The sequence below is a fragment of the Hypanus sabinus genome, chromosome 1 (genome assembly GCF_030144855.1).
Source record: "Hypanus sabinus isolate sHypSab1 chromosome 1, sHypSab1.hap1, whole genome shotgun sequence".
Taxonomy (NCBI): Eukaryota; Metazoa; Chordata; class Chondrichthyes; order Myliobatiformes; family Dasyatidae; genus Hypanus; species Hypanus sabinus.
Window position 1 is genome coordinate 189,756,873 of NC_082706.1, and position 16,240 is coordinate 189,773,112.

Consider the following 16,240-nt stretch of genomic DNA (forward strand, 5'->3'; position numbering starts at 1 on the left):
CTCTGATGTTTGAGTTTTCTCCCCAGTTGAATAATAGTCCGCATTATTATTCCTTTTACCAAAATGTATTATCATATATTTCTCAACACTGTATTCTATTGCCACTTTTTTTTGCCCATTCTTTTCAAAGTCCTGCTTCAATCACATGACTTTCTCAGCACTACCTATCCCTCCACCCATCTTCATAACATGGTAACCTTTGCCACAAAGCCATTTTCCAAATCATTGACAAACTATGTGAAAAGTAGCTGTTCCAATACTGACCTGAGGAACACCACTAGTCACTGGCAGACAACCAGAAAAGACCCCCTTTATTCCCATTAGCTGCCCCTGCCTTTCAGCTATTCCACTATCCATGCCAGTATCTTTCCTGTAAAGCCATAGGATTTTATCTTGTTAAGCAGCATCATCTGTGGCATCTTACCTAATGCCTTCTGAAAATCCAACTGAATGACATTCACTGTCGCTCCTTTGCCCACCCTACTTGTTACTTCCTCAAAGAATTCTAACAGATTTGTCAGGCAAGATTTCCCTTCACAGAAACCATGCTGACTTTGACTTATTTTATCATTGAAAGTACCCCAAAACCTGATCCTTAATAACAGACCCCCAACACTTTCCCAGCCACTAAGGTTAGGCCAACTGGCCTATAGTGCTTCCTACAGTGGGGGAGTCAAGGGCCAAAGGGAGACAGGTTTAGAATCGTGGGATGTCCATTCAGAACAGAGTTGAAGAAAAATTTCTTTAGCCAGAGGGAGGTGAACCTGTGGAGTTCTTTGCCACAGACGGTTGTGGAGGCCAGGTTATTGGGAATATTTAAACCGGAGGTTGATAGGTTCTTGATTAATCATGGTGTCAAATGTTGCAGGGAGAAGGCAGGAGAATGGGGTTCAGAAGGTTAATAAATCAGCCATGATGGAACGGTGGAGCAGACTTGATAGGCCAAACGGTGTAATTCTGCTCCTAGGTCTTGATAAGTGTTTATAATTAAAATATCAAAGCAAAATGTTGTTGATTTTTTGGCGATTAGGATTTATTAGTGGCAGATGATTTGCCTTCTCCATTTGATCTAACTAAACCCAAGTCTGAATTTATGGACTATTTTATAAATGACTCAGTGAAAACTGCCAGCAATTTTAAACTATCAAATTACATGCCTAAGCACTGTTACACGTACTTGTGAGTTTTGTGTAGTTCTATTATTTTTTCTTCCAGTTCCTTAGTTTCATTCGGAGCAAAGCGAAACTCACTGATGTACTCAGTGCCGTACTCATCTGGGTCATAGTCCCCCAGTTCGGCTTGGACTGTGTACGAACCAAGCAAGACATGTGTGGCAAAAGAACATGGCAGTCGTCCAGAGACAACGTCATCCCTCAGTTGCAGACACAAGTAGTACCTAGATGGGAGGAAAAAGAAAGAGAAACTTGAGATCTTCCAAACTTTTGGACGTAAGCAGCATTGACTGTTGCATCAGACTTTAGAAATGACAATCAATATTTTTTCAGGAATTGAGTGTAAGAGAGGCCTGTACAGATTTTCCCCGTTATCCGAAAGTAGAGTATTCCTTGGAAACCTTTCGTAAGCCGAAATGTCGTAATGCGAAGAAGCAATTACCATTAATTTATATGGGAAAGATTTTTTGAGTGTTCCCAGACCCAAAAAAACCCCTACCAAATCATACCAAATAGCACATAAACATAAAATAACACTAACATATAGTAAAAGCAGGAACTTTTCGGCAGCTTCAGTATCAGCCGAAGCACTCTCTCCAGTAACCTTTAAGCTATGAAGCTGCCCTCGCCTCAGAAACCGATCAAACCACCCATGACTACCTTTAAATTCCACTTTTGCAACACTTTTATCACCATCATCCAGTGCTTTCTGTTTCAGCTTATTAAAAAGACTGACTGATTTCTCCTTAAGTATAAGGTAACTTAATGGGACACCACACTTTCTACACCCATCAATCCACTCAAGCAACAGACTTTCCATTTTATCCATTACTGGATGCCGACTAAAAGAGACCACTTTGCTACTCGCAGAACCAACATCAGCAGCTTTCAAGATTCTTTCTCTCTGCGTGTAAGTAGTACGAATGGTGGACGCAGGCAAGTTCAATGCACGAACAATGTCTTTATTTCGTTCACCACGATCAAAACGCTTAACTACGTCCAGTTTTATGCTAAGCGTAACACCCTTACGAGCTCTCTTAGGCTTTTCTGATACCATAGGATGCATCTTGCTAATGGATGCACGAAATAAATCGAGATAAAGCACAGATGCTCACACAGTTCGAAGCTATGGTGGCTTGATACTGAGTGTAGTTCCCGGTGAAGGTGCTTGGTGGCGCCACTCTCGCTGCTCGGGGTGCACGCTGCCTCTGTAACGGCTCGCTGCAAAACAAGCGCTGAGCGCTACTTTTGCTTTTCACCTTTTTTTGTAAAAGCGAAAATCCTCTTCAGATTTCTTTCAGTTAGCGAAGGCAGGTACTAATGTAGGCCCTTCATAAAAGCGAAGTGGCGTAGAGAGAAGTTTCAAAAAGCGGCAGATACCTGTATTGCATGGCGGAACAGTCGAAGGATATGCAGTCAATGGCAACACACACAAAATGCTGGAGGAACTTGGCAGATCAGGCAGCATCCGTGGAAAGGAATGAACAGTTGACGTTTCAGACCGAGACCTTTCTTCAGACCTTGATGAAGGATCTCGGCCTGGAACATCGACTGTTTATTTCTTTCCATAGATACTGCCTGGCCTGTGATGTTCCTGTAGCATTTTGTGTGTGTTGCCTTGGATTTCCAGCATCTGCAGATTTTCTCTTGTTTGTGGAGATACAGTCATTTCTTTTTAAAGAAAAGAATATGAATTTGATGAAGATTCCACGTTGACTATTCTGAACTGATGCAATTTAGTGGAGTAAGTCACAGATGTCTCTTTCTGGCAGCATGAGAATTTCTCAACACTGGAGACATTCTTTGCTTTTAGTGAAGTATAACTTGATAATGAAATTAAGACAGATCACAGGAATATAAAACAAACAAATCAAAAATGCTGTTCATTTTCATGTAATGATTTTTTAAGTTAACAAGTAGTTTATTAAAACTATTATTATATGCAAAAAGATAATTTGTAAAAATTGTATGCTCAGGACATGGACATCATAGTCAGAGACAACTCAGGTCTAATTGCCCTGCTTTGAATAGCCTTGTTCAGGTCTGTCAGAGGGCAATAAGAATCATCAGTATTGTTGTGGATCTAAAAGTCACATACTCAACCAGGAAAGGAAAATCAAATTCCTTATTCAAGATGTGAATCAGATGGGTGAACACATCCATTCAATGGCTTAATCACTGTGTTTTTGCTCCCAATACATTAACTGTATTCAAATTTCCTAACTAGCTGATAGTATTCAGGCTTGTATCTCTGACACACTATGGCATACATGTCTTGCAACTTTACTACTATGCTGCTTCAGCTCTAAATTTCACCCCAGTGAGAGCGGCAGTAAGCTGCCGATATTTTCCTGTTTAGAAGACGGCAGCTTAGGCATTTTCATTAATATGTGTCCTGAAGTGAGGGCAGCAGCGGGGAAAGGCCTAGATAGAGTGGACGTGGAGGGAATGATTCCTAGATTGAGGGAGTCTAGGACCAGATGTCCAAGTCCCAGAATACAAGGACATCCCTTTATAAGAGAGATGAGGAGAAATTCCTTTAGCCACAGGATAGTGAATCTGTGGAATTCAGTGTCACAGAAAGGCTGTGGAGGCTAGGTCTTTGGGTGTACCCAATGGCAGAGGTTGATAGGTTCTTGATTACTTAAGGGTGTCAAAGGTTACAGGTAGAACCTGGAGAGTGGGTTAAAAAGGGATTATAAATCAACCATGATGGAATGGCGGAGCAAACTTAATAGGTTGAATGGCCTAATACTACTCCTATGTCTTATGGACACAATTTTCTTTTTAAACAAATCCCTAAATCACAGGGAAAGCAAACCCTATCACAGCTGAAATGGTCAGTTTTTATATTCCCTTCAATTGTTTAGGCTTATTTTTTAAAGTCTTTTTAGTCTTAATTATTTCAGTTTTGAAATGTTTGATTAATTTTAAACAGTTAATGGATTTTAAACGAGTCTGAAGTCTTCTGGGCGGCATAAACGTTCAGAGATGTTGACAACTTGCCAAGCCAGAGGCATAGCTTAACCAGCTGTCAAGCATTTCTTTGCCTGTTATGTAACCATGTCTTGCTTTTCCCTGTCTCAAGATACCAGACCTGTTATGAAAGATCATGATGCTGTTCAGGGCCAAGCTGTGACTGATGGGCGCAACTCCTGTCCGCAAGTTCCCATGGAGAAATGTACAAGTGTGATTTAACGTCAGCTAGCTTGTTACTTTAATACTTTGTAGTCCAATAAGTTTTGACTAATTCTTCAAAGGGCTTCTGTTCAAAATATACTGAAACTGTATAAGGGCAGGTGAAGAATTCAACCAAGGCAAAACAGAAACTGCAGATGGTGGAATCTGCAATTTTTTTTCATAGAGTCTCATGATATTTTACACCCATCTACTGGAGTATTAACTGAATGTAAAATATAAAAAGATAAGACCACTTGCAGTGTAGACCCTGGAAAAGGCCAGAGTCATACTCAGCTCAAAGTTCAAAGTAAATGTATTGTCTGCCGCCATATACAACCCAGAGTTTCATTTTCTTGCAGGGGTAACATGCCAAAAGGTTTCACTGATAATGTAATGGTTTCTCTGTGGCAGCAATGCTTGGGTTATGACTAGAGGTAACAGGGTTTGGAATACTGTTGTTCTTGTGAGCTGGAAGAGAGATCTTCATGGTCTTTTGCTGGGGAGAGATGAGAGAAGAGAAGACGCGAATGGAGAGAGTGGGAAGACCACTGGACGGGGTGGACTTGGAGCGAGGGTCCAAAGGGCAGTGATGATTGGAGGAGGTCGATGGTGGACGATTGGCTTATCAGTGAGCTCCAACATTGCGCAATAGACTGTTGCATAAGATTGGGCCCTTTTTATTTTTCTTTGTTTTCTTTACGAACCACATTGTCAAAGAAAGAATTACAAAGCTTAATCATTTCATCACATATTGTGTACTGTTTGTTATTTTGGGGTACTAATTTGTAACAGGGGACACATTATGCAGCATCCACCCAACCGAGGTTTCTTAAGTTTGGCCTGGCTGGGGGCTATCATCCCCTAAATTAAGCTGCTAGTCAAAGTGAGAGTTACACAGGCATGGACAGTAGATCCACAAAACACAACAGAATAAATGAAAGACTGGCAGGATAGACAAACAACCAATGTGCAAAAGACGACAAACTGTGCAAATACAAAAGAGAAAAAAATGAGTGAATGAATGAATAATGAAAACATGAGATGAAGAGTCCTTGAAACTGAGTCCATAGGTTGTGAGAACATTTCAATTATGGGGCAAGAGAAATTGAGTGAGGTTATCCCCTCTGGCTCAAAACACTGATGGCTGAGGGATAATGACTGTTCCTGAACCTGGTGGTCTGGGTCCCAAGGCTCCTATATCTTCTTCCTGATGGCAGCAGCAAGAAGAGCATAGCCTGGATGGTGGGGCTTCTTGATGATGGATGCTGATTTCCTGCAACAAAGCTCTGTAGAGATGAGCTCAATGGTGAGGAAAGCTTTACCCGTGATGGGCTGGGGCTATGTCCACTACTTTTTGTAAGATTTTCCATTCAAGGGTATTAATATTTCTATACAGATCGTGACTAGTCAATATACTCTTCACCACAGATCCACCAGTGTTTGTCAGAGTTTTAGATATCATGCCAAATCTTCACAAACTTCTAAGGACGTATAAGTGCTGCCATGCTTTCTTTATAATGGCACTTATGTGCTGGGCCCAGGACAGATCCTCTGAAATGTTAACACCAAGGAATTTAAAATTGCTGACCCTCTCTACCTCTGATCCCCTAATGAGGACAGGCCATGGACCTCCGGTTTGCTCTTCCTGAAGTCAATAATCAGCTCCTTGGTCTTGCTGACATTGAGTGAGATGTTGCTGCTGTGGCACCAGTCAGCCGGATTTTCAATCACCTTCCTACATGCTGGTTCATCACCGCCTTTAATTCAGCAAACAACAGTGGTGTTGGCAGTAAACTTAGATATAGCATTGCAGCTGTGCTTAACCCGAGGTCAGAAGTATTAAGCGAGTAAAGCACAGGGGTTAGGCGCACAGCCTTGTGGTGCACCTCTACTAATGGAGATTGTGAAAGAGATGGTTTTGCCCATCAAACTGACTGGGGTCTGCAAGTGAGCAAATCGAGGATTCAGTTTCATGAGATGGTATTGAGGCCAAGGTCTTGAAGCTGATTGATTAGACTTAAGAGCATGATGGTAATGAAAGTCAAGCAGTAGTTGATAAAGACAACTTGATATATGTATTTTCTCTGTCCCGATGTTGTAGGTTTAAGTGAAGGGACAATGAAATGGAATCTGCCTTGGACCTATTGCGAGGGTAGGTAAATTGCAGCAGATCCAAGCCACTTCTCAGGCAGCAGTTGATATGCTTCATCACCAACTTCCTAAAGCATTTCATCACAGTAGATGCAAGTGCCACTGGGATGATGGTCATTGAGGCAGGTTACCATGCTTTTCTTAGTCTCCGGTATAAATGAAGCAGGTAGGTACCTCAGACTGCCTAAAGGAGAGGTTAAGTATATTGATGAGCACTCCAGCCAGTTGATCAGTATAGGTCTTTAGTACTGGGCTAGGTACCCTAATCTGGGCTGGAAGCTTTCCGCGATTTCACCCTCCTGATGGATGCTCTCACGTCAGCCTCAAAGACTAAAATGGCAGGGTCATTGGGGGTTCTGGGAGTTTGTGAAGTTTTCTCCATGTTTTGATAGTCAAAGCAATCATATAAGACATTGAGCTCATTTGGGAGCGAAGCCTTATCATCTATGCCACTTGGTGATAACTTCCAAGCCCTGCCATGGCTCTCATGCATCCTTCAGTGATTCAAGTTTGGCCCAGCATTGCCACTTCATACATGAGATGCTGTAGATTGTACCTGGGCATCTTCCATCTTACTTGGTCACCAGACCTGAGTGCTACTGATCTGGCCCTCAGCAGATTGTGGATCTCAAGGTTCATCCAGGGCTTCTGGTTGGGGAAGACACTGAATGATTTTGTGGGGACACAATCACCTATGACTGATTTTATAAAGTCCGTGACAATTGTGGTGAATTCAAGCCCCTCACTGCCACCTCCAGCTGTACTGACAGATCTCTGCAAAGCTGAGTCACTGAATGATATAGTATATTGGCCGATGGAATTGCCAGAAGATGACGAGTCCAAGAACTCTATCAAAGGACTGGCTCAGTTGACAAGCATTTGGAAGGTGGCTGGCTAAATATTTCACAATCCACCTTGCTAAATTGGCCACTTTCCCAGTAAAACTGAAGGTATATCTCAGCAGTTATTTTGAAAATTGCCAGTGTGCAGATTGTGTGCAGATTGCAGATCGGGACCAAAGGTATAAACCCTTCAGTGAGTTGTAACAATGTGCAAATATTATCTTACAGCTCTGAACACTTCTTCACTTGATTACAAATGATGGCATAAAAACCAATTGATAAGCACTATGTCCAAGTTCTAGGAGTTCAGATTGCACCTTTAACCAACTGAATTACCCATTGGCCAGAAATCAAGTACTAGAGCCTTTTTTTGAAAATCATAAAGGCAACATTATTTGTCTTTATCCACCATTTCAACAGTTAAAAAGTAGAAATTTGAAAAACTCAGACACATCAGTTGATTATTTTAAATTACTAGCTTGCATGATATGATTGATTTATTTAGAGTCCTCTTTTGACTTCAAACTACAGTGCTTTGCTGTGAACCAAGAAAGACAATTTAATGAAAACACAAGAAGCTGTTTGAAAGAAAACAATCCAAGTAAATAGCAACATGCAGACATTTGAGACGTGCACCTTAAACATAATTGGTTTTCACTAAGGTACCAAGTCTTTCTCTGATGGTTGCAATTGGACAAAATGCTATAAAAAATCCATCTCATCTGTTAGCTTTACAACAAGTTGACAAGCTCTCTTTACTGCTCTTCCATCAGCTTCTGCAAAACATATATTTTAACACAAAGGAGAGTCAATCTAAAACAACTGCATTTTGTGTTTTTCTAGATTTAGCATCCACTGGTGCAGGATTTGAAGGTTGACATTGCTGCAGTTTTGGTCCTCTCATTACCTTTAAGTGAAATCAGATTTATTACCCAAGATCAATTACTATTGAGAAGGACCACAATAGCACTGTATTTCGAAAGCTCTCGGTCTATTTTTATCCAACAGTTACACATAATTTGGATGTAAAGATATTACCATCGTTATTTAAGTAGGGAACTCTTCCCTCATCAAGGTAATTATTAGCTGCTGTACATCTGGAGCATCAATTTATAGATAGAGGAAATATTAAAATGTATGTATCATTAATGTGTTGACATGATTAGATGAATAATTTCTGAAAGCTGTTTTGAATCAGAACATTGAGTGCGTGGATTTTTGAAGTGGAGCTTTCAAATCACATGAACTTTCAAGCGAATTACACTAGTCACATTAACTAATGCACACGTTCAATAGCGGAGAAAGCATTCAGAAAAAAAAAACCCAGTGCATCACACAGAATGAATTACTCTGCCATTGGTGAGACTCAATAAGCTCAGAGCACTCAGCAGTGAAGAGCCAAATGGAAATCTTTCAGGTGCAGGCTCTATCAATTCTCATCATTCCTGATGGTCCAAAATAAATCATCCTTAATGTAGCTCTACTCGGATGGCAATCTGCACAGCATTTCAGTTGGGCAAATGCTAGATTCCAAGATTATTTATAATATTGTGACGTCTTTGCTTCAGGCAAACTGTACTATCAATGAAAGGAAAGAACTTGCAATCATTACATTTTAATTTAAATCATTCATTCATTCTCTTGTTACATCTGTGTCCTCCACCATTTCTTTTTAAATCTATTTTTCCACTGTGCTATAAATTCATCACTTCTTTCTCCCTCCTTCATTTTCTCTCTCTGCTAGTCTATGTTCACCTCTCCTTGCTGTGAGGGAAGGTGTATTATATAAACAAAACTATTTGTTCTCGTTTTATGAAAATCAAATGAGTGATGACACTGACGGTGTGAAAATAAGGGAATATTCAGTAGATCAGGCAGCATCTGTTCAAAGAGAAACTGAATTACTGCTTCATACTAGGCAGGTTCACAAGAAAACAGAACTAACCTGTTTTCTCTCTTCTGACAAAGGATGAAGTATTAATTCCGTTTTACTTTCACAGATCCTACTGAATCTACTCAGTGTTTTAATCAGTTTTCTTCATTTTACTAGGTTAGGTTTACATAGAATCATCTTTTTTTTTATATTCTGCTATTTAGTGGCATACTTCTGTTTAAAAATGTCTAATCTACAGTAACCCACACAAAATGCTGGAGGAACTCAGCAGGCCAGGCAGCATCCATGGAAAGGAGTACAGGTGAAGTGTTGATTGTTTACTCCTTTCCATAGATGCTGCCTGGTCTGAGTTTCTTCAGTGTGTTTGGCATGGATTTCCAGCACCTGCCAATTCTCCATTGTTTCTAATCTACTACAAAATTTATTTCCTTTGGTGAATTTTGTTCATCTTAATTAAAAATAATTGACTGCATGGAAGGAATTTTAAGGAATTCAATACTCTATTTCACACTGTGCAAGCATGCCGTGTGCCCTCTTAATCCTTGGAAGGGTTAAACCTGAGGAAAGTGTTTACAAAACAATGTTTGAACATGGTCGACTCAACTGCGGGCAAAGAAATACTTTATTCCACTCACCGTGTAATGTCCTCAGAGAGCTGAGCAGGATCCGGAGGATAAAACTTTACATTGAATGCAAACTGCCACAAACCACCTAGATGGAGACAGATCATTCAAAAGATTTAAGCTTTGTGTGAAATAATTACTTTAAGAACTGTGTATTTCCTTGCAATACAAGTCCAGCACCTGCAGGGTCAGAATCAGAATCAGGTCTATTACCAAGTCACATGTCATGAAATTTGTTGACTACTTCAACTTGGAGCTATCCTGGATTGAAAAGATACCCAAGTGTTTCTTTCTTTACTGCAAGGTCTCTATATGGCCCTTTCCCTCCTGCAATGTCACCTTCAACGGGTTCAAAACTGTTCAGGCATCTGCTTGCTCCGCTTTGAAGATTTGCCTCAGCACACGACAAAGATCTTGTGAATTTCTCTCCCGTTTTCCTTCTTCCCTTCATGGCTGCTCCAAGCTCTTCTTGCTTACAAGATCCACCTCTTACTTTTCTGAGCTTTCTCCAAAAAGAAAAACACTAATTTCCCTTTCTCGCTGATACATTTTCCCTTAGAGCACTCAGCCAAATCTACATAATGCCCTACAACACCCCATCACCCTCCTCATATAAGCAGAGGCTACCCAGCAATGATAGGACTTGGCTCATCTTCATGGCAACCAGCTACAAGCATTCAAACTGTTCAAAACCAAGCCCTGAATGAGAAGAAGCTTCACTCAGTATGAGGGAGACAGTGTTTGGTCCCCTTGTTATTGACTCCCTTACTCTTCTTGGAAACTGTCTAAAATGGAATCAGACAATTTGTAAACCTTCTGTCATCTATGGCTTGGAAATAACATAACTGTGACAGACCTACCTCATTACTTGGGGGGACCTCAGCTATATCTTTGACTGCTCTGGACTTGCCCCCATTAAAGCTGTTTGGCCAACATCCCAAATCCTACCCTCCATAAAATAGCCATCATTCTATGTACTGTGTGTGAACTATTCTGCATCAATTTCTTTTTGCCCATTACCTCTGGGCTCACTGATCTTCCATGGCTTCTAGTTTGATATTGTAGGAGCCAAGTATCCATTTATTGTCTCTCTTTGTGTTGTGCATCCTCACTTTGGGTTAAGGGAATTTGTCAAGTGGGTTTGGATGGCCGTAAGAATAAATGAATGTAGTTGCCAGTTCGTCTGCATGGCAGCACAGAGAGAGGGCAAGTAGAGAGCGCATGTTTTTTTGTCTTTGAATTTGATCCAATTTCACTCGTTTTTGTTTTTACCGTGAATTATGCAAGAGTTGACTGATTTTATTGTTGGTTTGTAATAAAGGATTAAACATTCTTTTTCGACATGGAATTCAGTTAGTTGGAATGGCGTCACACAGTGCGATACTCCCTCACTTTGCCTCTCAGCAATTTTTAGTTTGTTTTCAAGTTGTCATTTCAGATACCATGCTTTAGTATTCCCACCCTCATTTTCCAATCGTTCCACTGTTTTGCTCTCCTAGTCTCCTGTCCCTCAGAGATATCAGAGCTCCACCAAATATAATCTTGTTAATTCACTATTTTAATTGCTCTATTGTAATTGGTTCTAGTTGTTAGTTCTAACTCCCTCTCTCATGACTGCATTATCCCCAAAGATGCTTCAGAGAACCTTCCTCTGCAGCTGAGGTCTAGTCATCTGCCCTGTTACCTCCTTCTGTGTCTTGGTGACTTGTTACCCCTTGGACACCTCATTAATATGTTACTGTTGTTGTTAAACAATACAAGTTTAAAATGGTTGTAAGGTTTCCTAAAACAACTGTGAACTCACATTGTCACTATTTAACTTGAACTCTTACCAGAGTAAGTGTGAATATCAGCAAAAACATCAGTCAATTTACTTGACACATGCAAATAGCTTTGTGGTACATAACTCTACTTAATTAGTAGACAGATGGGCATAATTTCTTTCTTGGTGAAAATAACCCCCATCAATGCATTCATGTGATGTATCATTTTATCAAACAGTGTATCGAATCTTTATTCCTCTCCATTTATGTTGCCTGACCTGCTGAGTTCCTCCAGCATTTTGTGACAGGAACCACAAACTTGCCTAATCAGGATTCAAACATTACCATGACATGCAAAGGAGGGCGATGATCTTAACAGGGATAGAATTCCTCGTCTTCACCTACCACCTCACAAGCCTCCACATCCAACACGTCATTCTCCTCAACTTCCGCCATCTTCAACAGGATCCTACCACCAAACAGAGTTTTACTTCCCTCCTCCCCCACCACTTTCCGATTCTGCTCCACCCATGATTTCCCTGGTCTATTCGTGCCTTCCAGCACATATTCCTACAAGCTTAGGAAGATTAATGGCACCTAATGGCAACTCCTTTGGTTGCATCTTTGGAAACAGCTCTATTTCCATCTTTAATATCTCTATTTTTCCCTTTCAGGGTTCTTTTGAAGACCCTGGCCTGGAGTTACATGCTCTTGAGGTTTCACGGCTGGCCGTTATTCGGCACGCCAAGGGCTTGGCCTAAGAGCTCAGCTCAGCTCATCTTCGCAGGGCCAACATCTTATGAGGGCGGATTGAAGGTCAGTGTGCAGGCAGATTGGTGTGTCATGGGAGATGGAAGATCTAAGGCTATGTGGTCAGAGCATTGGGCAGAGAGCTCGGGAAAAGCAACGCAATGGACTTCTAACAACATAAACCAGCGAGTTATTTGTTATGTCTCCCCTCTTGCTGTGAAACAGAGACACCTCTCTCTCCCTTCTTAGGGAGGGGGAGGGGGAGAGGGAGTGCACACCTGTGGGACGTCGAATACCAGGTGAACAAGTGGTTTTTGGAGTACTGAAAGTCTCTGTCTTTGTTGTTGCTTTGCTCACACACGAGTGCTCGATGGCGGGTGCTGATGCTTCTTTTGTTGCTGGTGGGGGAGGGGGGATCGTTGTTTGCTGCTGCATACACGCGGGAAGGAGGGGAGTTGGGGGGGGGAACTTTGAGATTCTAACATTTAACTGTCATTCATTCTTCGGGGGCACTCCTCTGTCTTCGTGGATGGTTGTGAAGAAAAATCATTTTATTGTATACATTTCTCTGACACTGTATGTACCTTTGAAACTTTTGAAGCGAAGGAAATGCTATACCTTCCCATTCACCTCCTCCCTTACCTCCATTCAGAGCCTCAAATAATCCTTCCAGGTGAGCACCACTTGGCCTGCAAATCTGTTTGGGTCTTCTATTGTATCTGATTCTCCTGATGCGGCCTCCTCTACATTGGCGAGACCTAACATAAATTGGGGTACAGCTGTGTCGAGCACTTCCCCTCCATCTGCCAGAAGTGGAAGTTCTCGATGGTTAACCACTTAAATTCCCATCCCATTCCCATTCTGACATGTCAATCCACGGCCTCCTCTTCTGCCCTGATGAAGCCACTTTCAGGGAGGAAGAGCGACACCTCATATATCATCTAGTTAGCCTCCAACCTGATGATGTGAATATTGATTTCTCCTTAAAGTAATTTTCCCCACTATCCCTTCTGTCTTCTTCCTTTCTCCACTCTAGTCTCTTAACTATTCTCCTCATCTACCTCCTTTGGTGCCCCTCCTTCTTCCATTTATCCTGTTGTCCACTCTCCTCTCCTATCAGATCCCTTCTTCTCCAGACCTTACCTTCCCCAACCACCTGGCTTCACCTGCTACCTTCTAGCTTGTCCTTCTTACCTTCCCCCCACCTCTTTATTTTGGTGGTTTCCCCCTTCCTTTCCTGTCCTGAAGAAGGGTCTCAGCGTGAAACGTCGACTGTTTATATATTTCCATAGATGCTGCCTGACCCGCTGAGTTCTTCCAGCATCTTGTATGTGTCGCTCTGCATTTTCAGCATCTGCAGAATCACTTGTGTTTGTTATTGTTTTACCTGCTTTTTCCTCAATGCACTGTGTAATGATCCCTATGAGCAGAATGCAAAAGAAGCTTTTAACTGAATCTTTGTATATGTGATAATATTAAACTAATTCCAATGTCCAAAGGATGCTGTAAAGATTGTGTGGCATGAAATCAGAAAGGATTTGTAAATGAAAATGTGGTTGTTGTAATTGATCTGTTGAAGGATAACGAACAAGTAAGTGAGCAGATAAGGTACTTAGAGCTGTATAAGATTAATAAAGTAGAGAGTTCAAAGAGCTAGAGTTTACAGGTTGCCTGCTATGACAGTACTGTAAAAAGTTTAGATTACAGATAACAGGCATTTAATAAGTAGTTCAGAACTGTGTCTAAAAGGCTAAAGGCAGATACTACTGTGAAATTAGGTTTAGGAGCTGTACGAAATAGATCAAATAAGGATAATGATTCTCAATTCAAATAACATCTTTATGTGTGTATGGTGCTATAATGATGTGGAGTTCAAATAGAAGAGGGACAACAGTGAATGCAAACCAATAGCATTGTGCCTCACTCACATTAAATCTAGGACCATGTGTGATCCTGTTAGGATATGTACTGTACTGACTGCCCAATGGGAGACAAATCTCAAAGTACAATATATACATACATCGATAATAAATGTACTCTGAACTTTGATATCCCTTTGATTATTTGTTTTCAAGCATTCTACATCCACTTTCTTGTCATTAAATATTTTGCAGACCTGAATAAACCTGATTTGATATCGACGCTGCAATGAGATTATTTCTACCTTTAGCTATTATCATTCATTTGTGCCTCACCAGCGATAGTTACCGCTCCTGCGATTAAATGGTAACTCAATAAAAAAAAGATAGATATTCCATTATTTATTAGTTTTTCTTTAAATAAGAGATTAAAAACAAAAAAAATGTTAAATGGGAGAAGTATAGATAATAAAAGCCCTTTTGAAAGATGCAGTTGTTCAAAATCCTGGAGAGTGAAGGTCTGCATCCTTCCAACAATCATTAAGTGTGAGTTGCACTTCAAGTCATTGGTAAATCATACTCACTTCGGATCTGCTTTTTAATTTCCTTGGCTGGGTCCAACCAGTTCTGAAATACAATATTTTAATATGTTAATTTAATAACCATAGCCTGAAGCCTGATCGATTAAACCTTTACCTAAAAATGAAGCATTAGTTTAACTCAGGAGACAATGCAAACTGCTAAAATATAAACACAAATCAACTTTCGATAGAAAGTTAATCAGAGAGCGTGGAAACAGGCCAGTTGTCCATGTTGACCATAAGGCATCGATTTATAATTTTAATCCAATTCCAGTTTCCTTTCTCCACAGCCCCATCAATTCTGCCCCAGCTGCCACCCACTCACCCACTAAAATTTCCACCACTCATCCACACACTCAGGAGGACTCGCAGTAGCAAATTAATCCAGCAACCTGCACATCCGATGGAATAGAGGAAAGCCGAGGACGCCCACCCAATCACAGACAGCGCCTAAAGTCAGCAGTGAACCTGGGTCACTGGAACTGAGGGGTAGCAATTCTACTGCACACCATTCTGTAATCCCTCCCCCAAAAACACTTCCACAATATTTTAAAATTAAATTGTTAAAGAGGTTAGGCACATATATTTCCAAAAAGCAACTAAACATAGCAAATGAAACATCCAAATGCAGGTAACAGCAATGCTTAAATTTAATTGGGGCACTAAATTCTATACACCGTATGAATGAACAGAACCTGTTTTCATGCACACAGTCAGCGCTGTCCATAGAAACCGCATAGTCCATCACACATGAAGCTCTCCTCACCACTGAACACATCTACATGAAGCAATGTCGCAGGAAAGCCGCTTCCATCGTCAGGGACCCCCACCGTGCATGACGTGCTCTCTTCTCACTGCTGCCATCAGGAACTAGGCTCAGGAGACTCAGGACTTACACTCTTACAGCTTGAGGAACAGCTATTACCCCTCTGCCATCAGGCTCTTGAAACCAAAGGGGATAACTTCACTTGCCCCATCACTTACAGACTCACTTTCAAGGACACTTCATCTCATGTTCTCAATATTTATTGTTTATTTATTTATTAATCTTCTTTCTTTCATTTTATGTTTGCACACCGGGTGGCGCAGTCTTTCACTGATTCTATTATGGTTATTATTCTATTACGGATTTATTGAGTATGCCTGCAACCAAATGAATCTCAGGGTTGTACATGGTCACATATATGTACTTTGATAATAAATTTACTTTGAGCTTGAACTGTGGGTACCTTAGCCATGGAAGTGCAACATATATTTGGTGTCCCCTCTCTGACACACAGGCCACAGTAAAATTGTAAGAGCTCTACTAGTAAGTCGAGCAAATGTTGGTGAATCATTAATAAAATGGCCAGTTGTTATCTGACTTGCTGGTCTGGAGTTTACCATAGAGGATTCCACTTCGCTGCCTCGTCTGCAGCGAAATGA

General features: G+C 40.9%; 1 protein-coding gene across 10 annotated transcripts in view; it reads right to left on the reverse strand.

Annotated features, from left to right (window-relative positions):
- Positions 1-16,240, reverse strand: part of epb41l3a (erythrocyte membrane protein band 4.1-like 3a) — a 311,655-nt gene that overhangs the window by 80,918 nt on the left and 214,497 nt on the right. For all 10 annotated transcript variants that reach the window (XM_059983624.1, XM_059983609.1, XM_059983617.1 and 7 more), the window contains 3 exons: positions 14,819-14,861; positions 9,875-9,950; positions 1,178-1,396 (listed from right to left, as the gene is read on the reverse strand). In XM_059983624.1, the coding sequence (XP_059839607.1) occupies positions 1,178-1,396; positions 9,875-9,950; positions 14,819-14,861 (338 nt within the window). The remainder of the gene's footprint in view (positions 1-1,177; positions 1,397-9,874; positions 9,951-14,818; positions 14,862-16,240) is intronic.